This window comes from Rutidosis leptorrhynchoides, chromosome 7 (genome assembly GCF_046630445.1).
Source record: "Rutidosis leptorrhynchoides isolate AG116_Rl617_1_P2 chromosome 7, CSIRO_AGI_Rlap_v1, whole genome shotgun sequence".
Taxonomy (NCBI): Eukaryota; Viridiplantae; Streptophyta; class Magnoliopsida; order Asterales; family Asteraceae; genus Rutidosis; species Rutidosis leptorrhynchoides.
Window position 1 is genome coordinate 56,753,054 of NC_092339.1, and position 27,209 is coordinate 56,780,262.

The 27,209-nt window shown below is 35.4% G+C and overlaps 2 protein-coding genes across 3 annotated transcripts; both read right to left on the reverse strand.

Annotated features, from left to right (window-relative positions):
* Positions 1-23,394: 23,394 nt before the first annotated feature.
* LOC139859264 (AMSH-like ubiquitin thioesterase 3) lies at positions 23,395-24,442 on the reverse strand. The gene is made up of 4 exons (XM_071848061.1): positions 24,438-24,442; positions 24,052-24,355; positions 23,854-23,943; positions 23,395-23,746 (listed from the first exon to the last, which is right to left on the reverse strand). Exons 1-4 carry the CDS (start codon positions 24,440-24,442, stop codon positions 23,615-23,617), a joined length of 531 nt encoding a protein of 176 aa, XP_071704162.1. The 3' UTR covers positions 23,395-23,614.
* Positions 24,363-26,937, reverse strand: LOC139857841 (AMSH-like ubiquitin thioesterase 3). 2 transcript variants are annotated; one of them, XM_071846682.1, is made up of 8 exons: positions 26,748-26,937; positions 25,722-25,975; positions 25,585-25,639; positions 25,393-25,468; positions 25,149-25,295; positions 24,860-24,918; positions 24,561-24,663; positions 24,363-24,488 (listed from the first exon to the last, which is right to left on the reverse strand). In XM_071846682.1, exons 3-8 carry the CDS (start codon positions 25,602-25,604, stop codon positions 24,444-24,446), a joined length of 450 nt encoding a protein of 149 aa, XP_071702783.1. In that variant the 5' UTR covers positions 25,605-25,639; positions 25,722-25,975; positions 26,748-26,937; the 3' UTR covers positions 24,363-24,443. The 2 variants fall into 2 exon arrangements, with proteins under 2 accessions (XP_071702783.1, XP_071702782.1); XM_071846681.1 differs by having other exon boundaries at positions 25,585-25,975.
* Between the last annotated feature and the right edge of the window lie 272 nt (positions 26,938-27,209).

Sequence of the window (27,209 nt, forward strand, 5' to 3'; positions counted from 1 at the left end):
GAGATAACGTGGTTATATGCAATCGTTGTGATTGCTTTAGTCCACGGACCAACTAGAGAATGTATTTACTGAATATTTGTGGTGTGTTTACAATGAGTTACAAGAGGGTCTATTTATAGAATGATTTAAGGAGTAAGCTAAAAACAATTCCTTGAAGCTTCATGTGAGTTTCCTGACAGCTTCATGGAGGCTACATGTGAGTGTCCTGACAGCTTCGTGGAAGCTACATGTGAGTTTCCTAACAACTTCGTGGAAGCTTCGTGTGAGTTTCCTGAAATCTTCCCTCTAATTGTTTAAAGTTCTCCATATCTCCAACAAGTGATATATAGACCATGCTAGTGCGTGAGATGGGTGGTGTCATATACAATCCATATGTACCAACCCATGTTGTATACTCGTACAACTATAGCAATAAATAAAATTTGTGTATTTTAGAAAAATTAAAAGGTTATTATAGAGAGAAAATAAAATCCTTTTTATGTTAATGAGATTTGGATTTGACCAATTCTAGCGTACAGAAACTCAAGAAGGTTACTATAATTTTCCAAGAGTACCCCTAATATCTTAAAACTCCTCCACCAAATTAAAAGGACATGTGTTAAAAAGATATGACTACCTACCTTAATGTATTATAAGATTCAATGTAGATGAACCAATGCATATATATATATATATATATATATATATATATATATATATATATATATATATATATATATATATATATATATATATATATATATATATATATATGAAGTTATTATTTTATTATTTACTACATCAATTTTTAATTAATTTTAAGTATTAGTAACATCATTCTCCAACAATAAAATTCTATAAATATGTCATGCATATGCCAAGTGGCCACGTAAGCTTGACATATAAATAATAAGTTTATAGTCTACACTAATATTTTTTTTATTGGATATATACCCTATATCAGAACAAAAATGAAGTTATATGATCGATATGTAGCTTTAACCCATAAAAAAATATCAAAAAAACAAGTGTTACCGGTCCAACAAGTAACTGGTCACATTTTATTTACATTAACACATATTTTGAAGGTTTATGACCTATAATAGTAGGGGTTTTTTTTTGGTAAGCGAGGAAACCCTCCTATGAACGAGCACATTGGCTCCCCCATAGAAGGTAAAACCTCGGGTAATCAAGCCCCCCGAGCAGGAGACCTGGTACCGGATGAATTGCGCATTATGCGCACCCTCTATAACAATAGTAGTTTTTAGAGTATATATAGCTTACATTGAAACAAAACTGAAGGTTTATAATCGATTTGTAACTTTAACCCAAACTTTACTATATAGTTTCTTTACTTAAGAAGTTAAATTAACTACAATGACAAAATGGACAATCAACTAAAATATTTTAAATTAAAAAAATTTTGTTGGGGAATATTCTTATGTTTAAAGTAGATAGAAATAGGGGTGTTCACGGTCCGGTTTAGTTCGGTTTTGACTAAATCCAAACCAAACCGGTGCTCACGGTTACAAGATATGTCAAACCAGACCAGACCGAGAATGTTGTCTTGTTGGACAGTTTGGTCCGGTTTGGAGCGGTCTGTTTTGACTGGTTATTCTTTCTTTTATGGATGAGTTTCGATCTAGTGTTACTCATGTCCTTATTAAGATGGATAAATGACGTATATACTATGAAGCATTATTTCCATGGCAAAGAAGTAATAATAGTAAGAACTATTGTTAGAAAGCTTGAAATAAGGTTAGATGAATATGTGAATATTTGCATTGAGGAATGTACTCAATTTGGAATGTACTCAGTTTGCTTTTATATGCTATTTGTTAATCTGTAACACACAGTAGCAAAAGATAATGACAATATACAATGACCTTTTATATTAAAGAATGGATTGAGCATATCAAACTAGCATGCGATATATATATATATATATATATATATATTGTTATAATTTAGTAGGCTTATAACTACCTTTAGTGGTTTGATTCTTGATGTTATAATTCAGTAGGCTTATAACTACCTTTAGTGGTTTGATTCTTGATGTTATAATTCAGTAGGCTTATAACTACCTTTAGTGATTTGATTCTTGATTTAGAATACTAATAATGAAGTGTAAGAACAAAGATGATAATGGAGAGAAAGAAAGAAACACTTTGTAAGTGTGAGAAATGGTGCAAGTTTAATGCTTGCATTCATGAGTATTTATAGCCTAAAATCTCAATATAAAAATACATACTTTGTGTACCAAAATTGACTATATGTATACACCAAAATTGACTATCCATATCTATATTATTATTATTATTATAACACTCCCCCTTGGATAGCAATTTTATTTTGTTGAAGATCAACTATAAATTACTGCCTCGTTAAAAACCTTGCTAAAGAAAACCCAGTGGGAAAAAAACTTTAGCTAAGGGAAAAAGAGTGCAGCATGGAGTTGACTCCCCCTCAAGTAGACATCGCTTCAGCTGTTACATCATTTGAACATGTCTCATGCCAATGTTATGAACGTGTGTTCTGAAAATAGCAGTTGGAAGTGCTTTCGTGAAAAGATCAGCAGAGTTTTTGTTAGATTGCACATATCTCATTTCAATCTGGTTGTCCTTAATGAGATTTTGAGTGTATGAGAAGAATCTAGGTGGTATGTGTTTTGTTCGGTCACTTTTGATATACCCTTCTTTCATCTGTGCTATGCAAGCTGCATTATCTTCATAGATAGTTGTTGGACTTTTATCGCGTTCTAGTCCACAAGAATCAGTAATGAGTTGTGTCATTGATCTCAACCAAAAACATTCTCGAGTAGCTTCATGTAATGCAATCACTTCGGCATGATTTGACGATGTAGCAACAAGTGTTTGTTTTTGAGAACGCCATGATATTGCAGTACCTCCATTTAGGAATACATATCCAGTTTGAGATTTAGCTTTATGTGGATCAGATAAATAACCTGCATCTGCATAACCAACCAAATCTTGTTTTGATTCGTTAGAATAAAATAATCCTAAATCAGTAGTTCCTCGAAGGTATCGAAATATGTGTTTGATCCCATTCCAGTGTCTTTTGGTAGGAGCAGAGCTGAACCTTGCCAACAAATTAACTGCAAAAGAAATGTCAGGTCTTGTACAATTTGTAAGATACATAAGAGCTCCAATTGCACTAAGATATGGTACTTCTGGTCCAAGAATGTCTTCTTGATCTTCACATGGACGAAATGGATCAGCTTCAACATTGAGTGATCTAACAACCATAGGAGTACTTAATGGTTTTGCCTTGTCCATATTGAAACGTTTCAAAATCTTTTCAGTATATGTTTTTTGATGTACAAGTAAACCATTAGGCATATGCTCAATTTGTAAACCAAGGCAATACTTGGTTTTTCCGAGATCTTTCATTTCAAATTCTTTCTTTAGAAGTTGAATGGCTTCATGGATCTCTTTATTTGTACCTATGATGTTAAGATCATCAACATAAACAGCTATGATCACATATCCGGATGTTGTTTTCTTAATGAAAACACAAGGGCAAGTAAGATTATTTGTATACCCTTTGCTTATCAAGTAATCACTTAATCGGTTATACCACATACGTCCCGATTGTTTTAACCCATATAAAGATCTTTGTAATTTAATCGAATACATTTCTTTGGGTTTTGCATTTGATGCTTCTGGTACCTTAAATCCTTCAGGTATCTTCATATATATATCACTATCAAGTGATCCATATAGATAAGCAGTCACAACATCCATGAGATGCATTTCTAAATTTTTAGAAACTGCCAGACTGATTAAGTACCTAAAAGTAATTGCATCCATAACAGGAGAATAAGTTTCTTCATAATCAATTCCCGGTCTTTGAGAAAAACCTTGAGCTACAAGTCTAGCTTTATACCTTGTAACTTCATTTTTCTCATTTCTTTTTCGGACAAAAATCCATCTGTATCCTACAGGTTTCACATCTTTAGGAGTGAGAATGATGGATCCGAAAACTTTTCTTTTATTGAGTGATTCTAATTCAGCTCGTATTGCTTCTTTCCATTGAGCCCAATCATGTCTATTTTGACATTCAACCATAGATGTTGGTTCTGGATCATCATCATTATTCATGATGTCATATGCAACATTAAATGAAAATTTCTCATCAAGATTTTTCATTTCATTTCGGTTCCATAATATTTTTGAATATGCATAATTGATTGCAATTTCTGTATTGACATCATCAATCTCCTCTGCAGTAGGAGTACTGATTTGTGGTTCTTCTTGAACACTTTCTTTTACTTCATTATCAGCTGATTTTCTTTTTCGAGGATTTTTATCCTTTGAACCGATTGGTCTTCCACGTTTCTGACGTGGCAAAGATTCATGAGTGACGTTATTGCCAGCTTTTGGAATTTCAATTCGAGCTGGAGTATTTACTGCTGGTATATATGATTTTGTCACCGTTTTTGTATCTGTAAATGCATCAGGCAATTGATTTGCAAGTTCTTGTATATGCATTATCTTTTGAACTTCTGTCTCGCATTCTTTTGTGCGAGGATCAAGATACTTTAATTGAGGTTCACACCATGAAACATCATTTTCTTTATTTTTCATTTCTCCCCCTAATCTAGGGAACAATGTTTCATTAAAATGACAATCAGCAAAACGTGCTGTAAAAACGTCACCTGTCATAGGTTCAATATACCTTAATATTGAAGATGTTTCATATCCAACATATATTCCCAACCTCCTTTGAGGACCCATTTTTGTACGTTGTGGTGTCGCAATTGGAACATACACTGCACAACCAAATGTTCTAAGATGGGAAATATTTGGCTCTTGACCAAAAGCAAGTTGTAGGGGGGAATATTTATGACTTGCACTTGGTCTGATGCGAATCAATGCAGCAGCATGTAAAATTGCATGACCCCATATAGATACAGGGAGTTTTGTTCTCATTATCAATGGTCTAGCGATTAACTGTAAACGTTTAATCAATGACTCGGCTAAACCATTTTGTGTATGCACATGAGCAACAGAATGTTCAACAACAATTCCTATAGACATGCAATAGTCATTAAATGCTTGAGATGTAAATTCACCAGCATTATCAAGTCTCACCCTTTTAATGGTGTAATCAGGAAAATGAGCTCTCAATTTAATAATTTGGGCAAGAAATTTTGCAAATGCCACATTACGGCTTGATAACAGACAAACATGAGACCATCTGCTAGATGCGTCTATTAGAACCATGAAATATCTAAATGGTCCACATGGTGGATGAATTGGTCCACATATATCACCTTGAATTCTTTCAAGAAACATTGGTGATTCTTTCTCAACCTTAAGTGGTGAGGGTCTAGTTATCAATTTTCCAAGAGAGCAAGATGTACATGGAACCATTGTATCATGATGGATTTTTCTATCCTTTAGTGGATGTCCATGAGTACATTCAATAATCCTTTTCATCATTGTTGATCCTGGATGGCCTAATCTGTTATGCCATAAACTGAATACACCAGGATCAATATATTTTTCGTTAACTACCATATGTATTTCTGGTACATTTATATGTGTATAATGTAATCCAGAACTAAGTCTTGGCAGTTTTTCAACCACATGACTCTTGTCAGTGATACTTAAATATTTCTCATTTTCTGTTGTTACTGACTGATAATCATACCCGTTAAGGTATATGTCGGAGAAACTCAATAAATTTCTGCTTGACTTGGGAGAAAATAAGGCATCATTTATTAAAAATTTTGTACCATTTGGTAGTATGAAATTTGCCTTTCCTATACCTTTTATCAAGTTAGCAGGTCCTGATATTGTATGTATAGTTCCTTCCGTTGGTTTTAGATCAATAAAATATTTCTCGGATTTAAGTATAGTGTGTGTAGTTCCACTGTCTGCTATACAGAGATCTCCACCACTTGATTGATGTTGTATTCCAGCAAAAATTCATATTGAACTTCATATATAAGAAATAAATAGTGAGTACATTAATATTACACAATATTTTAAACGCAAATAGATAGTACTGAAACATTTAGCAAACATAATGACAAAGACAGACGATATTAAATCGTTTATTTTTCAAAAGACACACAACTTAAACATTCAAGAAATCTTCATATAAATCAGATGGTTTCTCAGTGACTGTTGGATCAATATTATCCACAAAATTTACTTCCTTTTCTTTACCTTTCAGCGAATCCTGATACATCTTAACAAGATGTTTAGATGTTCGGCAAGTATTAGCCCAGTGGCCCATTCTACCACATCTGTAGCAAGATTCTTCAGAATTTTTAGAAGAATTTTCTTCAACATCTTGTTTAATGGGCTTGTTTTGTGGTTGATATTTATATTTTCGTGGATTACTATTTCTTTGACCACCACGGCCACGACCACGACCACGTCCACGCCCATTACCATTACCATAAGGATGGTTTCTACCATAGTTATGGCTTTTGGCATGATGATGGTGATGGTTATTATAACCACGACCTTGCCCGCGTCCTTGTCCCTGTTTATAATTATTTGCAGTATTTGCTTCAGGGATTGCAAGTGTACCAGTAGGACGGGATTGCTGATTTTTCATTAATAGCTCATCATTTTGCTCTGCAACTAAGAGATATGAATTAAGTTCAGGATATGTTTTGAACTTTAGCATTCTCAAATTTCTTTGCACTGTGATGTTTGCAGCATTCATTGTGGAGAAAGTTTTCTCCATCATGTCTGCATCACTAATTTCATGTCCACAGAATTTAAGTTGTGAACATGTATTATACAGAGCTGAGCTGTATTCATTTACTTTCTTAAAGTCTTGGAACCTTAATGTTCTCCATTGTTCCATTGCAGCTGGAAGTAAAATTTCTCTTTGATTATTGAATCTGCTTTTGAGACCTTCCCATAAAACATGGGGATCTTCTACAGTCACATAATTATTTTGTAAGCATTCATCAATATGTTGATGAATAAAGCAACATGCCGTAGCTTGTTCTTTTTCAGAACAAGTGTTGTTTTCATTTATGGTTTCAAGAATGCCCATTGATTTAAGATGCATTTTTACTTTTATAACCCATGGCATGTAGTTGTTTCCAGTTGATTCTAAAGGAGTAAATTTAAGCTTTTCCAGATTCGACATTTTCTATTATCAAAAATTAAAACAAACATCATGATAAATTAGAGTCAATTTATATTCATAAGTATATAAACATTAAACATAAATTTAATATAACATAAATGATAAGTAGGTGACAGTGTCGACCATGTGTAAGCAATCATAAATAAATGTTATATAACAAAAATATAAATATTAGTAAACATAAATGAAAATTTGGCGACAGTGTCGACCATATATTTTTTCAGGTGGTATAACCGACCTATATCATTCTGGTGGTATAACCGACCATATATCATTTTGGTGGTATAACCGACCATATATCATTTTGGTGGCAGAGCCAACCATATTTAGTATTAAGATTATCGTGCTGATAACGTGTTATAATTTAGTAGGCTTATAACTACCTTTAGTGGTTTGATTCTTGATGTTATAATTCAGTAGGCTTATAACTACCTTTAGTGGTTTGATTCTTGATGTTATAATTCAGTAGGCTTATAACTACCTTTAGTGATTTGATTCTTGATTTAGAATACTAATAATGAAGTGTAAGAACAAAGATGATAATGGAGAGAAAGAAAGAAACACTTTGTAAGTGTGAGAAATGGTGCAAGTTTAATGCTTGCATTCATGAGTATTTATAGCCTAAAATCTCAATATAAAAATACATACTTTGTGTACCAAAATTGACTATATGTATACACCAAAATTGACTATCCATATCTATATTATTATTATTATTATAACATATATATATATATATATATATATATATATATATATATATATATATATATATTCAACGGTCCGGTCCGGTTTTAGCAGTTAGCTTTTTTCTCAAACTGTAGTCGGACCAAATAACCCGATTTGGCCAAAACTTAAACTGTCGAAGGGTAATATAACAACTCAATTAACCCGGCCAAACCAAACCAAATACCTCGGATTGGCCGGTTCGTACGTTTAAACAGTTCGGTGAACACCCCTAGATAGAAAGCCTATCCGTTCTTATTTTATCTGCATTTAAAATAAAAAATATTACTCGTAATTAGTTAGAGAGAGAAAAGAAAATAAAAAGAAAACCACTCCACTTCCACTCATTGTTATAAAACATGGAGAAAATTGTGCGGTTGGTCCTTGTGGTTTATATGAAATGGGATGTTTGGTCCCTGAACTTTATTTTCGGGGTTGTTGGTCCCTGTGATTTTCAAAACATGTGTGGTTGGTCTCGACAGGGACCAAATACACAAGTTTTGAACTTTCATTTTCGGGGTTGTTGGTCCCTGACAGGGACCAACCACACGTGTTTTGAATATCACAGGGACCAACAACTCCGAAAATGAAGTTCAGGGACCAAACACCCCATTTCATGTAAACCACAGGGACCAACCGCACAATTTTCTCTAAAACATGCATCCAAATAGGCAAATAGGATGACGACATTGAATAAAATCAAAATAGGCAAGTCGTCTATGTCACTCTATCCAAATTAATGTAGGACCACTTTAAAAATTCCAACTATAACAACTATTAAAATCTAGTCTCTATCGTCAATAATATTTATCATAAATATAATGTATTTCATCACGTAGTGAATTGACCTTCACATACATAACTTTAAGGTTTTCATTGAAAAGGTCACACTGATATTCACATAGCTTTAAGATCTTGATTGGAAAAAATCACCATAATAACCGACCAAGTAGATGTTTGAATCTATTCAACCAGTTCAATATGGATTAAGAAGCACTTGCTTCGTACTCTTAATGATACCATAACCATCACTTGTTGGCGTCCCAATATCCTCGCAAGAGGTTTTAGTTCAAACCTCATTAAGAATACATTTTGAGTTGATCAGATGAATAGTCGAAAATACAGAATAATTTGATTGGACCAAGTACATACATCTGAGTAATAATCTAAATAATCTCTCCATTTATTTTTTGATGAGCATATCATGAACTTAGTTGACAAGTCCTTGACTACCACCAACTTTGTAACCTTGCATACTCCATTGTTCAAGGTTAACAAAAAAGTACATACATTAATGTGACAATAATGGCATATTTATTTATTTTTATTTTTATTTTGGCAAAAAACATAATGTGACAATAATGGCATATTTCTCCTTTCATAAACTCTTTTGTAGCCAAACCTATGGACTCTCTATAGAAGGATACTGTCTTCAACCTTCATACATCTAATACACTTTTTTTTCTTTTGCACTTTTGAGCCCTCTTGTACTATTGTCACTTATCAAAACAGTCTACTTTTTACACAAATATACAAAACAAGCAATTGGTCTACCGCGCGATGCTGCAGTAAACTTCAGAATTTATAAAAATAACAGGTTATCGCAAAAAGTTGCTGGTTGTTACATACAAAAGGTTATTACATGAGTTTGCATACATTGCATAATCACATGCTCTTTTTGATCTTGGAATGTCTTTTCCGAACTTGTAGTTAGCGAAAGTTGTCTAACATTACTGTAAGATCCGGAATATATATATTAACACAATTTAATAAAGCACCCTAAAACATAGTAGCCCGAGATAGTTAACGTTTTTTGAAAAGTGTCCATTTTGTGTATAGGTAGTTGCGTTGTGTTCGTAAAATTATTTCGAGTTGAACCGTGGTTTTGAAAAAATATAACGCATGTCGAACGAGATGATATGGTCCGTTGAAGATTTGAGTGATTTTTTTTAAGTTTTTTATTTAGAAATATGTAATTTTCATTTTAACCCTTGAAGTTTGGGGTATTTGACATTTGATAGTAAAGAATGCTTATGGATACAACGATTTAAGCGGAACGTACAACTACTCTAAGCATGTAAGTGTGTTACTATTCATGAATAGTAACCCGAATTTGCTCAATTGTTTAGAAACAAGCAACAGGCCAGGCCCGCTTTGCTGGGCCAGGAAATAAAAATATAAAGAATGAAATGAGCTATATAGCCATCCAGCAATATTCCTTTAAAATCTGCACCCAAATCTGCATACGGAACATAATATCCACCCCTCCATATATTAAACAAATGCTATATGTATTCTTGATTTCCCAAATAAATAAATAAAAAACCCTAGATCTAAATTTTTATCAGCCCCATATCCTCCTCTGTTTTTTTTTTTTTTTTGAAAGGCTATCCTCTTCTCTGATTAACCCTAAACCGCCAACCATCCTTAAATTTTTCAGTCAAATCACCACCATTGTCTTCTTCGATAGTGTTCTGACTGTCGACCACTGTGCACCCATCTTATTTTCTGTGGTGGCATGACGCAAATGATGGTAGTCAACAGTAGTGGTTGACGATACTTTTAAATATGGGTTTTAGTGAGACAAGATGGTGGTGGTGCCAGGAGGTGTGTAGTTACTTTTTATGTGGTGGCAGGAGGTCGATGTGATGGTTGCTGACGATCCGTGTAAATATGAGTCCAAGGAAGGGAAGATGGTGGTGGTGGTATGAGGTCTATGGTGGTGGTGGAAACGGTACTTAATTTTTCAGATCTTATGTATTCTTTTCAAACTTGGTGTATTGTTATAAAAAATCTTTGTTGTTGGTTTCCGACAGTGGTGACAGGTGGTTAATGAAGCGACCCGTCCCAATCCATAAGGACGAATACAATAACATATGGATACATTGCGAGGTATTTGACCTCTATATGATACATTTTACAAACATTGCATTCGTTTTTAAAAGACAACTTTTATTACATCGAAAGATGACAGACATGCATACCATTTCATAATATCCAATCTATAAATGACCTAATCTGTCATTTACTTAACAATAATCTTTATCGAACTCAACAACTTGAATGCAACGTCTTTTGAAATATGTCATGAAAGTCACCAAGTAATATCTTTAAAATGAGCAAATGCACAGCGGAAGATTTCTTTCAAACCTGAGAATAAACATGCTTTCAAGTGTCAACCAAAAGGTTGGTGAGTTCATTAGTTTATCATAATCAATCATTTCCATAATTTTAATAGACCACAAGATTTCATTTATTCAATAATCATACACTCGCAAGTGTTTAAAATTCATTCATATGGATTGAACACCTGGTAACCGACATTAACAAAATGCATCTAGAATATCCCCAAACATATAAACATCGAAGTACTAAAGCAGTTCAAATTCTCTGACTGGGGCGTGTCAAAGCCCATAGATCTATCTTTAGGATTCGCATCAATTGGTGGCAATTATAATAAACACCAATTCTTAGGCTACCAAGTTCAACAAGGGCGATATCCGGTATAACAATTCAACCATAGAATGTAGTTTTGATTACTTGTGTCTATTTCGTCAAACATTTATAAAAGTGCATGTATTTTCAGTCCCAAAATATATATTGCAAAAGCATTTAAAAAGGGAGCAAATGAAACTCACAATACTGTATTTCGTAGTAAAAATACATATGACGTCATTGAACAAGTGCAAGGTTGGCCTCGGATTCACGAACCTATATTAATTATATATATTCATATGTTGGTCAATATTTGTCTAACAATTTAGGTCAAGTCATAGTGTACCACAATCCTAATGCTCGAGACTAATATGCAAAAGTCAACAAAAGTCAACTTGACCAAAATGACTTCTAAAATCTATACATGTTTATAATATAATTTAAATATAGTCGTTATATGTATTTACATATATTTATCAGATTTTATTAGAGTAATTAATACATGTCATTTATTAATAAAATTTATATTAAAATTTATATATGATAAAAATATATTTTTATATATCTCAAGTAATAAAATTTATTAAGTTCACTTAATATCACAAAAATATAGTGGTATGTATTATTAATATAATTATATAACGTGTGGTAAAAATGTCTTTGTATCACTTATTTATTCGTTAAAATAATATTGATAATAATAATAATGAGTAAAAGTTGTATTATTTTGTAATAATAATAATAATTATTATTCTACTAATAATAACAATAACAATATTTATATTTACTAATGATGATATTAATTATAATAAAATGATTATTCTAATCATGATAATTTTAATAATAACGACACTTTTTATTACTAACTGTAATAATAATAATAATATTTTATAAAAATAATAATTCTATTCAAAATAATAATTTTTAATAATGATAATAATAATGATATTTAATAATAACAATGATATTTCTATTAAAATTATAAAAAAATGATAGTTTTAATATTAATGATTCTTTAATAATAATAATAACGAAAAAAATAATAAAATGATAGTTTTGATAAAAAAATATTGATTATTTTAATAATAATAATAATAATAATAATAATAATAATAATAATCCACCACCACCACTACTATAATAATAATGACGATAATAACGATTACGATAATAACGATAACGATAACCGCTGCCGCCGCCACTACCACTACCACCACGACGACCACGACGACCACGAAGACCACGACGACGACGACGACCACCACCACCACTACCACCACCACCACCACCTACTACTACTACTACTACTATTATTGTTATTATTATTGTTATTATTATTGTTGTTGTTATTGTTATTGATATTATTGTTATTATTAGTGTTACAATAATTATTATTAGTATTATAGTTATAAGTATTATAAATATTATTATTATTATTAATATTAGTATAATAATTCGTAGTAATATGATTAATAAGATTATTATCATTACTATTAGTGTTATCATTGATATTAGTATTATCATTTAAAAACTATTAGTATTATCATTACTAACATTATCATTATTAGTATTATTATTGTTATTATTATTAACAGGATTATAAACATATTAATAACATTTATATTAGAAAATTTATAATAAAAGTTGATATGGCAAGAATTATGAATATGATTATAATTTTAAGTTATAGGAACTGTAGATACAGGTTTAGAAACTAAACATGAAGTTTATGATAGATTTGATTATTATTATTATTAGCACTGCTATCATTATTATTACTATTATTATCATTATATTATTAAGGGAATATATCACTTTTATTAAAACTATTATTCTTACTAAAATTAACATTATTATTAAAGTTAATATCTTTATTAAGATTATCCTCATTAAAATTAATATTATTATTAATAATATTACTATCAATATTATGACTATCACTCTTATCATATTTAGTATTATTACAAGTAAATATTTTTATATAAAGATACACTGCAATAATATTAATATTACATATCACTATATTTTTATTATTAAAACGATATTAACTAAACTATATATATGTATATATATATATATATGTATATATATATATATATGTATATATATATGTGTATATATATATATATAATGTACCAATTAATACATAAATATATATTGATATCTTATATAAACCCTAATATAGATTTTTATTATTAACATATTAAAGAATGATAAATAATAGTTATATAAGATATATAAATTAAATATATTAAACTATCTATATCTATATAACATATAATATAACAAGTATATTATTAATAATAATATATAAACTTGCTCGATTACGATTACATGTATTAATAAATATACAATTGATATAGGTTCGTGTAAGACCCGAATATTTATTTTGTATACTTGTTTATTAAAGGCATATGAGATCGGGCTTCGTTGAATATTTATATATATTAAAATTGGAAAAGAGCTGAATCTGTCAATCTGCGCGCCGCGCAAAGCGGCCGCGCGCCGCGCAAACGCGCTGACAGAACCTATCTTGTTTTATTTATTTTAAATGAAGGGTATTTGGGTAATTTCACATGGGGCCGGATTTGTGGGCATTATCAGTTGGTTTAGATCCAACTTTGGATCATTTCACATCCATTCATCATCCTCATCCATTCTTAGAGAGAGAGAGAGGTCTAGAGAGAGATTTGAGGTTTTGGGGAAGAAGAAGCTCGAATCGATCAAAGTCTCGGGTTTTAAAGTTGTTCTTTTCGTTCTCGGCTACGCGGTGATAGTATTGGTAAGCTCAAACTCCGAATTTCATCTATTTAATTTGATATTCAAGTTAGGGTTTTGAGTTAATTTGTTGTAATACCCCTTTAGGTGATGAAATGGGTTTAGTGATGCTAGTAATCGGGTTTATTGTTAATTGTTGGTGGATTTTGGGTTGGTGAACAAATTGGCCATGTTTAGAACTTGAAATTTAGTTTAATCACTTTAGTTAGCGATTATGAAAGTATTGGAACCCATTGGAGGTTGTTTGGTTGACTAACTTTGACTTTGGGTCAAATTAGGGTTTGGTGGTGACTATGACCCGATTGGCGATTTAATGAGGTTTATAAACTTAAAATGGATTAAGTTGAAGTATAGAACCGAGTTAAATGTGTTTTGGTGTCAAAACTTGTAAAGGATGAGATTTTGGCCTTTATGGGTCAAAATTAGGGTTTAAGTGTCAAAATGGGTATGACACGTGTTTAACACTTGAGTTCGGGTTTAATTGGCATACTATGACCATTCTCACTTGTGTTAGTGATTATTGGTTGGTTTGGGTACGGTTTGTGCTTGGAAGTGCATTTGGGTCGAAATGGCACTAAGTGACGAATTGGGTTAATTTGTGAATCCAATCTAATTGTGTTGTGGTATTTGTGATAATGGAATAGGTATTTTCCATTGGCGAGTTGCGGTTTACTTGGAAGCTTTCTTCAAGACTTCAAGTGAGTGATAATATCCTATATGCATATGTATGTGTAGGATGGGTGCGGGTCGGGTGAAGTGATTCTCGGTTATAGAGCTCACTTCACATATAGGTGGATTTGAAGGACTTGTGTATGAGTCCAATTGGCACGTTTGTGCGTCTTGGTTGACCATCTTTGGCGAAGTACACGTTTATGTGCACGTTATCACACTTGGTTGTGATTTGGTTGTTATAACCCTAATGGCGAAGGGTTGATATGGTTGTGTGGTGGATTTTATAATCCCGTGACCGTGGATTTTAGTATTGTGAAATGAATCTCGGGTAGTGCGGATTCATGGTGACTCGGGTTGTTCGGTCACCTTATTGGAGGTAATGAATCTCGGGTAGTGCGGATTCATGATGACTCGGGTTGTTCGGTCATCTTATGGTTGAGAAGTGAATTTCGGGTTGTGCGAATTCACAAGGCTCGGGTTGTTCGGCCAATGTTCGTGTGTTTGAGGTTAAGGGGTTAACCTTGTTCGTTTATATTGTTATATATATATTAATGTGTTGTTGTGTTGTAGCTAACCCTCCGGGTGTAGCTATTTGGCGATGTTTACTTTGTCGTTGATGGACTATCTTTTGTGTTGTATCTTTAGTTCGTTGCTTAGATCGTACGGTATGCTTAGTGTAGATGCTTTATACTTGGATGCCCCGGTATGCGGTATTTGTTTGTGTGGCGTATTCATTTTATACATATATATGTATGTAGTATGTTATCATTCACTAAGCATTAGCTTACCCTCTCGTTGTTGACTCTTTTTATAGATCGCATGCGGATATGGTGGCTCGGGTAAGCGCGAGGACTAGAAGACGTGCATAGTTGCTTTAGTGACTTGCTTTTGGATCATTTAGGATTGGGTAGCGTATCCCCAATCGCCATGCTCGGCTTTGTATTGTATTAAAGTCTTTTGGTCAAATATTGTATTTCGGTACTTAAGGTGGTAAAATGGGTCGTTGTGGGACCCGCCTCGTAAACTTAATTTTATTAATTAAACGTGTTAGTTTTATATGTATGAATTCATGGTTAAAAGCGTTTTGGCTAAAAACGTCGGGAACGGGTCAAACATTTTCACATTTCAAGGAAAACCGGACAGCGGGCTGCCAGACAGGTTCTGCGCGCCGCGCAACCTGTTGGCGCGCCGCGCAACTCAGCCAACAGCAAAAAAAAAATTTTTTGTCATGAAATTTAACGGGGTTTTATACGCGGTATGGTTTGGGTTGTTACAAGTGGTATCAGAGCATGGTCTAAGGGATTTAGGTGACTTGAGATAAGTGCCTAGACTTAGACTTTTGTGTGCGCGTAATTTGTTGCGGGACTTGTAGGATTACGGGTCAGGAACGGGTTTAGTTAGTGCCTTGTTTATAGGTTGACTAACGTTTATATTAGTAATGCGGATATTATTAATATATTATTTGTGTTGTGGGGTAATTCTCGCGTGTGCTTCTATCGCGTAGAATTTTGTTTGTGTTTGTTTATAGCATCGAGCGAGGCGGTCGTTGTACTAACGAGTCGATGCGGCGTGCGTGCGTAATAAGAACTTGCAGACCTTATTACGGGTGCAAATCGTGTCTAACAAGTGATGTACGACGAGTGTTTAGCAAGATGGGGTGGTGTTGTGCGTGTCGTTTTATACGTGCGTGGACTAATCGTTTTGCATTCCTTAGAATGACGACGCGAAACGAGACCGAGACGAATGACACGGAATTTAACACTAGAGTTGCGGCCGCCGTTGCGGAGCAAATGAGAGCGTTTCGAGAAGAAATGGATGGGAAGTATTCCGAATTCCAAAATAGGGGTGAAATGGAGCGTTGTCTTAAGAGCTTCATGAGGACTAGACCCCCGATGTATGATGGGAAACCGGATCCTTTGGTGAGTACGACTTGGGTTTCGGATGTCGAAGGGTGTTTTCGTACTATGGAATGCCCTCCCGAGAAAAAGACGAGACTCGCTACTAGTTTGTTGCGGGGTAGGGCGAAGGATTGGTTGGATGGCAAGATTGATCTTGTCGGTGGTGAAACGTTTATGACGTTATCGTGGGACGAATTTAAGGAGGAATTCTTCGAGGAGTTCCGAACTTCAGCCGATTTATCGGAATTGCGTTGTGAGTTGCGAAATTTGCAACAGGGTTCTATGGACTTGAATACTTTAAAGACGACTTTTATGTCGAAGGCTCGTTTTTGCCCGGAATATTTGGGGAACGATCGTTTGTTGATGGAGGATTTCTATCGAACTTTGAGCGATGACTTGAAAAGCAAAATTAGCCGGGGTTACGCGAAGTCGTTTGCGGAGTTATTTGCGGTGGCTAGAGGTTTCGAGTCTTATACGCGATCGAAAAAGGGCGAACCTTCAAGTGAGGGAAGGGTTGTTTCTTATGGTGCTCCGAGTAAGAGGACTAAGGGTCCGAGTGCGAGTACGAGTAAAGTGGTAAAGGGCGCGGTGGAATCTCGTGCGCCTAGATGTTTCAATTGTGGCGTTAGGGGTCACAAGTTGTGGGAATGCACGATGCCGAGAAGTGAAGGCGGAATGTGCCACTATTGTCATAAAGAGGGACATCGCAAGCCGGATTGTCCCGAGTTGGCGACGGCGAATGCCGCAAGGAGACGTTGAGGTACGTTTCGTTTTGATAAATATGTCTTTGAATATTTATTTATGTGGCGTTTATGTTCGGACTTGTTAATTGCATAGTGATTTGCATGTTATGGTTAAGGGTGACGTTCCTAACGGAAGTACCCTATGGTGATGTTTGGTTGTTGGACGAAGGGCGTAAGACTTGGTGTAACCAAGCATTCCTTAGTATTTGGGGAATGTTACTACCAAGCCACGGAAATGGTTTTGGTGTTCGATTGTTTAGCGCGTGTTCGCTTTTGGTGTTGAAGTGATGAACCATGAGGTTCGTCGGGTGATTGGAACCTTTGAGGCCGAGTGTTTAAAATCTCGATGTGTGTTGGTAATGGAGTCTTTATGACGCGACATTAGGTGCCTCTTTTATACCTACTAGCGTGGTGTCGACTCCGATTGTGTTGTGGTTACATTGTACTTAGGGTACCGGGAGAAACCCGTAGGTACATGAGTGACTAGGTGAAACTTGACAAACTAAAGCAATTGGATAATTGCGAGGGTATGGTTTGTGTAATCGTGGTACACTTTTCGTTCGAAGTGTTTAAGGATTGATTGAAATCCTTCGTGTGCTCAAGGTTAGAGCAAGGTGTGGTGATGGGTCGTGTGTACCCAATTGTTGGTAAAGTCTACCTTTGGTAGCATCGTACGGGTGTACGAGTTGTGATATAGGAACGTGTTTCCAAGTGGGGGAGTCGCACTCCTGCGCGAGGAAAGTGTTAGTGTGATATTTCGGATGATGATTTTGGTAGATCTGGAATTTTTTTTTTACCGAGACCTAGTTTTGGGTCGATTCGTGGTAGAGTGCGATTTCAGATAAATTGTACTTATGGTTTGGATTGGAATCCCACCGAGGCGGTAATGTGGTAAATCTCGTTGAGAGATAATGGACGTGTTTGGTGAGCAAGGTGAAATCCTTCGGTTAAGGAAGGTGTGTGTCGGGTTCTCTTTTGGAGAATTCTTGTTCGGTACCTATGTTTGATATAGGTGGTTCTTGCTCGATTATGGTGTGTAGTTGATGAAGCATGACCTTCGGGGTCCGCTGACTTCATCGTGGTATTGATGATTAATGAAGCATGACTTTCGGGGTCCGCTGACTTCATTATAGTATGGTTGCGTGTTGGAGCATGATCTTTAGGGTCCGCTGACTTCATCATGGGAGTACGTGATTGATGGAGCATGATCTTTAGGGTCCGCTGACTTCGTCATGAGCGTGGTGTTGAGATCGGTGAAGCATGATCTTCGGGTCCGCTGACTTCATCCGGTATTGAGATCGGTGAAGCATGATCTTCGGGTCCGCTGACTTCATCCGATATTGTGATTGGTGGAGCATGACCTTCGGGGTCCGCTGACTTCATCAAGAGGGTTGTGTTGTGGGACGTGAATATCGGGTTGTTCGTATTCACAATATTTCGGGTAGTACGAATGTCCCTGTTGGTTGGGCTCATAGTTTGAGGTAGTGAATGTCGGGTAGTTCGGATTCACTAAGGTTCGGGTTGTACGGCCATCCTCGGTTATACTATGTGGCGGTAGTAGTGAATATCGGTTTGCGCGTATTCACGATGACTCGGGTTTTGCGGTCATGTCGTTGTGAGATATATGGATTGGGTTGGTGGATTTCGGGTTGTGCGAATTCACTAAGGTTCGGGTTGTTTCGACCATCCTCCATATGTGTTTTGGCTCGGGTTGTTTCGGCCATGTTGAGTTGTAATCTATTGGTTGTTTGATACACCAATGGTGGGGTCGTGAGGACCATGTTGTGGGAACTATCGGTCGTTTTATGCGTCGATGGTGGGGTCGTGAGGACCATGTGGTATGATTAGTGGTGCGATAGCCGTATTTCGCTCACATGTTTGTTACGGGTGTGACGATAGATGATTTCGTACCCCTTGGGATTTGCGTTCCCATAGCCGTTTTGGGCGCTATCGGTTTCTAACCGTTGGATTGTATTGTTACGGTAGTTGCGTATTGGTCGTATTGCGCACTACAAGGGATGTTTAATGATTAGGTGATATCCGTAAGGATTCGTTTGGTTCGGTTTCATCATTTCGGGTTGTTGACCCTAGGTTGAGGCTTGGTTGCTTTGAGCGTTGTACTCGGTAATAGTACGCTAAGGGAATGATATCTCGGTACGAGGTTAGTTGAGTTTTCCCGATGTTAGGGTAGGAGCATGGTTTTAGTGCTCGGATTGTGGACTTGAGAAGTCGCGGGTGACGATTTAGTTGTGGAAGGCGATTCGTTGGAAAGAATTGCTTAGGAAGTCGGATTGAGACTTATGTCGAGGACCGTAAGGTGAGGTCTGTTTGGTTAAGTGATGAGGATCACGAGGACGTGATCGAGTTTAAGTGGGGGAGAGTTGTAAGACCCGAATATTTATTTTGTATACTTGTTTATTAAAGGCATATGAGATCGGGCTTCGTTGAATATTTATATATATTAAAATTGGAAAAGAGTTGAATCTGTCAATCTGCGCGCCGCGCAAAGCGGCCGCGCGCCGCGCAAACGCGCTGACAGAACCTATCTTGTTTTATTTATTTTAAATGAAGGGTATTTGGGTAATTTCACATGGGGCCGGATTTGTGGGCATTATCAGTTGGTTTAGATCCAACTTTGGATCATTTCACATCCATTCATCATCCTCATCCATTCTTAGAGAGAGAGAGAGGTCTAGAGAGAGATTTGAGGTTTTGGGGAAGAAGAAGCTCGAATCGATCAAAGTCTCGGGTTTTAAAGTTGTTCTTTTCGTTCTCGGCTACGCGGTGATAGTATTGGTAAGCTCAAACTCCGAATTTCATCTATTTAATTTGATATTCAAGTTAGGGTTTTGAGTTAATTTGTTGTAATACCCCTTTAGGTGATGAAATGGGTTTAGTGATGCTAGTAATCGGGTTTATTGTTAATTGTTGGTGGATTTTGGGTTGGTGAACAAATTGGCCATGTTTAGAACTTGAAATTTAGTTTAATCACTTTAGTTAGCGATTATGGAAGTATTGGAACCCATTGGAGGTTGTTTGGTTGACTAACTTTGACTTTGGGTCAAATTAGGGTTTGGTGGTGACTATGACCCGATTGGCGATTTAATGAGGTTTATAAACTTAAAATGGATTAAGTTGAAGTATAGAACCGAGTTAAATGTGTTTTGGTGTCAAAACTTGTAAAGGATGAGATTTTGGCCTTTATGGGTCAAAATTAGGGTTTAAGTGTCAAAATGGGTATGACACGTGTTTAACACTTGAGTTCGGGTTTAATTGGCATACTATGACCATTCTCACTTGTGTTAGTGATTATTGGTTGGTTTGGGTACGGTTTGTGCTTGGAAGTGCATTTGGGTCGAAATGGCACTAAGTGACGAATTGGGTTAATTTGTGAATCCAATCTAATTGTGTTGTGGTATTTGTGATAATGGAATAGGTATTTTCCATTGGCGAGTTGCGGTTTACTTGGAAGCTTTCTTCAAGACTTCAAGTGAGTGATAATATCCTATATGCATATGTATGTGTAGGATGGGTGCGGGTCGGGTGAAGTGATTCTCGGTTATAGAGCTCACTTCACATATAGGTGGATTTGAAGGACTTGTGTATGAGTCCAATTGGCACGTTTGTGCGTCTTGGTTGACCATCTTTGGCGAAGTACACGTTTATGTGCACGTTATCACACTTGGTTGTGATTTGGTTGTTATAACCCTAATGGCGAAGGGTTGATATGGTTGTGTGGTGGATTTTATAATCCCGTGACCGTGGGTTTTAGTATTGTGAAATGAATCTCGGGTAGTGCGGATTCATGGTGACTCGGGTTGTTCGGTCACCTTATTGGAGGTAATGAATCTCGGGTAGTGCGGATTCATGATGACTCGGGTTGTTCGGTCATCTTATGGTTGAGAAGTGAATTTCGGGTTGTGCGAATTCACAAGGCTCGGGTTGTTCGGCCAATGTTCGTGTGTTTGAGGTTAAGGGGTTAACCTTGTTCGTTTATATTGTTATATATATATTAATGTGTTGTTGTGTTGTAGCTAACCCTCCGGGTGTAGCTATTTGGCGATGTTTACTTTGTCGTTGATGGACTATCTTTTGTGTTGTATCTTTAGTTCGTTGCTTAGATCGTACGGTATGCTTAGTGTAGATGCTTTATACTTGGATGCCCCGGTATGCGGTATTTGTTTGTGTGGCGTATTCATTTTATACATATATATGTATGTAGTATGTTATCATTCACTAAGCATTAGCTTACCCTCTCGTTGTTGACTCTTTTTATAGATCGCATGCGGATATGGTGGCTCGGGTAAGCGCGAGGACTAGAAGACGTGCATAGTTGCTTTAGTGACTTGCTTTTGGATCATTTAGGATTGGGTAGCGTATCCCCAATCGCCATGCTCGGCTTTGTATTGTATTAAAGTCTTTTGGTCAAATATTGTATTTCGGTACTTAAGGTGGTAAAATGGGTCGTTGTGGGACCCGCCTCGTAAACTTAATTTTATTAATTAAACGTGTTAGTTTTATATGTATGAATTCATGGTTAAAAGCGTTTTGGCTAAAAACGTCGGGAACGGGTCAAACATTTTCACATTTCAAGGAAAACCGGACAGCGGGCTGCCAGACAGGTTCTGCGCGCCGCGCAACCTGTTGGCGCGCCGCGCAACTCAGCCAACAGCAAAAAAAAAATTTTTTGTCATGAAATTTAACGGGGTTTTATACGCGGTATGGTTTGGGTTGTTACAGTTCGTGAATCCGAGGTCAACCCTACACTTGTTCAATGTCGTCATATGTATTTTTACCACAAAATACAGTATTGTGAGTTTCATTTGATCCCCTTTTACTCTTTACATTTTTGGGACAGAGAATACATGCGCTATTTTTATAACTGTTTTACTAAATGCTTTGAGATATATTTTTTAACTGAGAATACATGAACTGCTTTTATAAACGTTTGACGAAATAGACACAAATATTCAAAACTACATTCTATGATAGAATTATTTGGATTCAGAGGTTCGATTTCTATAAAGATTGTATTATCAACCATCGGCGAGATGATTTTGTCATTGCACGCACGCATTAGCTCCCGAAATAGTTCGATTTTGTAGTTAGTAATGGAGAGATGATTTTGCATTGCACGCACGCATTAGCTCCCGTTTTAGCTACCATCGGCGAGATGATTTTGCATTGCACGCACGCATTAGCTCCCGATGTATTGTATTGTATTGTATTCGAATTTGTAGTTAGTAACGGAGAGATGATTTTGTCATTGCACGCACGCATTAGCTCCCGTTTTAGCTACCCTCGGAGAGATGATTTTGCATTGCACGCACGCATTAGCCCCCGTTGTAAAATTATATTGTATTAACTACCACGGTTTGATGATTTTGCATTGCACACACGCATTAGCTACCGTTGGTGAGTTTTTTGAAAGGTTCTGGTGTTCTTCATATGAATGATTTTACAGCAGGAGTAGACCTGCACAGATTGTTTTCTAAATATGTGTATCTTGTGGTCTATTATATTATTGGAAATGATTGTTTATGAAAAACTAATGAACTCACCAACCTTTTGGTTGACACTTTAAAGCATGTTTATTCTCAGGTATTAAAGAAATCTTCCGCTGTGCATTAGCTCATTTTAAAGATATTACTTGGAGTCATTCACCGCATATTTCGAAAGACGTTGCATTTGAGTCGTTGAGTTCATCAAGATTATTATTAAATCAATTATAGTTGGATATAGTATGAAATGGTATGCATGCCGTCAACTTTCGATGTAAAGAAAGTTTGTCTTTTAAAAACGAATGCAATGTTTGTAAAACGTAATATATAGAGGTCAAATACCTCGCGATGTAATCAACTATTGTGAATCGTTTATAATGTATATGAACGGGTCATTTCATCTAAGGGTTTGAATACACATTGGATGGTTTTCGCCCAGTTTGACAGTTAGGCCGTTACTCGTTACAGATAAAACATAACAAAATTTCCACCTTTATTTAGCAAAAGTGACAGTGCAAGTATAAAGGTGTTCAAATGACAACGATATCAAAGGTATGGCTACACGTAAGAAATGTTAAAGATTATCACTGTTTTAAGTCCAGCGAAAGCCTCACTTCAGATAAACTAAAATGGTTATAACTTTATTGCTCTTATAATTAAAGGTTAAAAAAACCGATTAGACAAACATGCCTAAACTGTAAATAGGCTTGGTTGGCTTGATACCGAAAAACGTATACACAACTCATGGAAAAAGGAACACAATGGAAATTAAAATCAAATAGTTTAATGCTGTATGGTTATAAATTCTTACCGAGTCAGAATTTGATTCCTGCTTCGGTATAATAAGTGTAGTAATTTGAAAATTCCTGTTTTTCTACAATCAGAGAAATGAAACATATATAAAAAATTAAATTAAAATCTAAATACAATTAAAGAACCTACACTACTCTTTTCTTTTCAAGAGGACCAATGAAACCTTACCAGAGAACCAGCAAGAACACCACAAGTTTCTAAGTTTCTTTTAGTATTTGTGTTCGCCAATCTCAAAAAATCTTGCATAATTTTTACAGGCTGCCAAAAAAAATCAGGTAAACACATTGTAACTTAAACCGTAAATGGTTATCAAAAAATATTTTTCAATAAAATCAAACTTCGGGTTCTCATTATAAATAAACTTACAATATGTAAATGGTGATAATTAATAGAAGTGGGAGCGTCATCTTGAAATGAAACAGGTCCAGGTCGTGGGTCCGCAACTCGTGATGGAGAAATATGACTATGTTCTGGTTGCAGTCTAGCAAGTACAGGTGGCGTAGAAGGCTGTCTGATAAATCCCGAGAGAAAATGATCATCTTCAAACTGATAACCTGGACGTGACCATCTACCGTCATCTAACGAGAGCACCGATTCCATCGTAGATATGTCGACTCCCGAGTTTCCATTTTCAACAGCAGGGACATCATCTTGTATAGGCTGGATTAAGCTATGAACACATAAATAGAGTTACAAACACATAAGTTTATTAAAATTACTAGCTTTCAAAGATAATTTGTAAGGATCCTGACCTCATATTATCGATCACTTGATTTTAAGTCAGTATACGTTGGATATTGCACCTGTGTCATGCAACATGGTTTAGTCCCGGAGAAGAATATTTAAGTGGTAGAATAGAACACAATGATTTCTACCTTTATTTGTGTACTAGGGTTTAGCAATTGACCACGAAGAACGTTAGGACCTAAAAGAGAATGCCTTGATAGTGTTTCTTGTCTGGGAGTTGGCAATAAAGATCTGCAAATAACATGAGCATACTTAACATCATAGTAATTATAAGTCAAGAAATCTTTTCAAGTTTCTAGTTTTCTAAGGTAAGTTCTTTAATCTCCATGTAGTGTTAATGAGCAAGCATATTCAAAATCTAAAAGTTCTGAACTTTTCATATTTTGGACTCATAAAATATGAAAATTTAACAAAAATAATCACTCACAGCTTTTGAAACTGTGTGTCAAAGGGACTTGATTGTTTATTTTGAGTGGTCCCGCGGTTCTGGTTCCCGGAAAGCGAATTTATCATGATGTAGGATTGTGACAACATAAAGAGACGTATAAGAAGTAAGAATCAAAGAAAGTTAACAAAATTGCAACCGAACTAATAACAGAGCATGAAGTTCATAAAGATTGTACTAGCTAATTAATATTACTGATAAAACCAACTACCTTCAATGCGCCTGAAACAATCAAATCGTTCATTTAACCTTCATAGGAAAAACCAATTACCTGATTATAACCAGATTCAAACGAAACGTTGTTATTCACAGCAGATGATTGCAATGAACGTCTAGTGTATCCTTTATTCAATCCATCAACTTGACAGGAAACTTCTGCTTGCAAAGATTCCAACTCATCTATCACCGCAACTAATTGCTGGAGAAATTATTTTTAAACACCGATAATCAAAATTTTAAGTGAACAGAAACTTAAAAAATTGAGACACTGTTAAGGATATATGAACCACGTTCACCTTCTTGGAAAATGCACGTTCCTTTACACATAAGACTGGGTAGTCGCGATGAAACCTTATTGTATCCATGACCAAGCTGAAAAATCAAACAAAATAATAGTGAATTCACAATAATAAGCAGATGTCAGTTGTATCAAGTTCCAAAGTCAGAATTTTTTAGAGTAAAATCTGATAGTAACTTTTGTTTAATACCTTGAATATCTTAGAAGCATTACATACAAGTGTATAATATTCTTTTCCTCCGCGCCTGCATGCAACAAAGATCAGTGGAGATATATTAACTTACACCAAACACTCTGCAGCATTAAGCCATAAATTGGAAACGATACCGGATACACAGATATGTACTTATGCCGTATGAGATCATGAAGTAAAGACAAGAGGCATCTATTATCAACTGATTACTGAGAATGAATTGGTTTGAGATAGAAACCACGTGAGAATCTCTGAACAGTGCCAAGCACATTACCCTTCAAGTCGGTAACTTCAAATGTCGGGTAGATGCTCTCGTGTATGATATTCGTCCCTTGGATATTATTTTGGGCATTGCTTGGTTGCAGAAATTGGGTGACGTTGTTTTTAACTAGCAAACACATTTGATTAGATTCTGGGATAAAGAGTTGGCAAATAAAGAAAGTATCGCCAATGATACTAAAGTTCTTTTGTCTAGTTTATGTTTCAGAGTTTAATCAATGATAATACTACATCAAAGTTCTAAGATCCTAATTCACATACTGTTAAGACATAGTATTCCTACTAGTCGATCTCGTGTTATCAAAAAGATTAACGGTATAATGTCAGTCCAAGTGCTGTAGATTCGGGCCTAGGCAACAAACCTATTGACAAAAAAACAGAAGACTCGATTCATGTTAATAATGTGGAATGTGAGTGTGTTAACCCAACCCCGATTCACAAAATGGTTCTGGTGACTTGTGCAGAGATGCTTACAGACATCTTAGCTCAAAATCAATAAGCAGCATCTATTGTTTGTGTTTTTTTTCCATTAAAATGGGATTATCTACTCATATTGTCGAATGTTATTAGGTCATATAGCATGAAAATGTGAGAGGGAGAATTCAAACTTAACAAGCAAATGTTGAGTTAACACATACAATTCAATAATACATGAACAAACACCAGGTACGAGCCGCGGCATTAAACAAATCTCAATTCAAACAGACAAATAATAAGTTAACATGTAAACCCTAACTAACTAGTAGAAACCACTATAATTAATCATATTCAATTTCAATAGCATTAAAAAAAAAAACAAACAAACATAAATAAGAATTTAAAGTAAAGTGGTTCTATTTCTATCAGTATCATTATATATTTTCAAAGTCAAGTAACGATACCTGTTTAAGAAGATTGTCAGCGATTCGGTAATAATTACGAAGAGAAATACGATCATCGACGTCGATTTTGCGAGCCATCGCGTCGATGTTGATCGGCTTTCTGAGTGGCACAATATAATCCGGAAATTGATTATATTCCGATGAGGTATTGCCGGAGAACAGTACGACGCTGGGGGATTTGAGTTGTGATTAATTAAGTAAAAAAAGGTCGGTCTAGTCCAGGCCACTGCCTTCGACAAGTAAACTATTCATTCTCGTAACCTTCCACATTAGCGCCACATCAACATCAATATCCTATAACTAACTCATAACTAAATACTCCCTATCATGGCTAAAACAATACTCCTTTTAATATATAACGTACCAGCAATAAAACATCAAGTTCAACAATAAAAAGTCACTGGGACCCATAATTCCTATAACTAACATAAACTCTTCCATTAAATCCATGGTGGGTGCGGT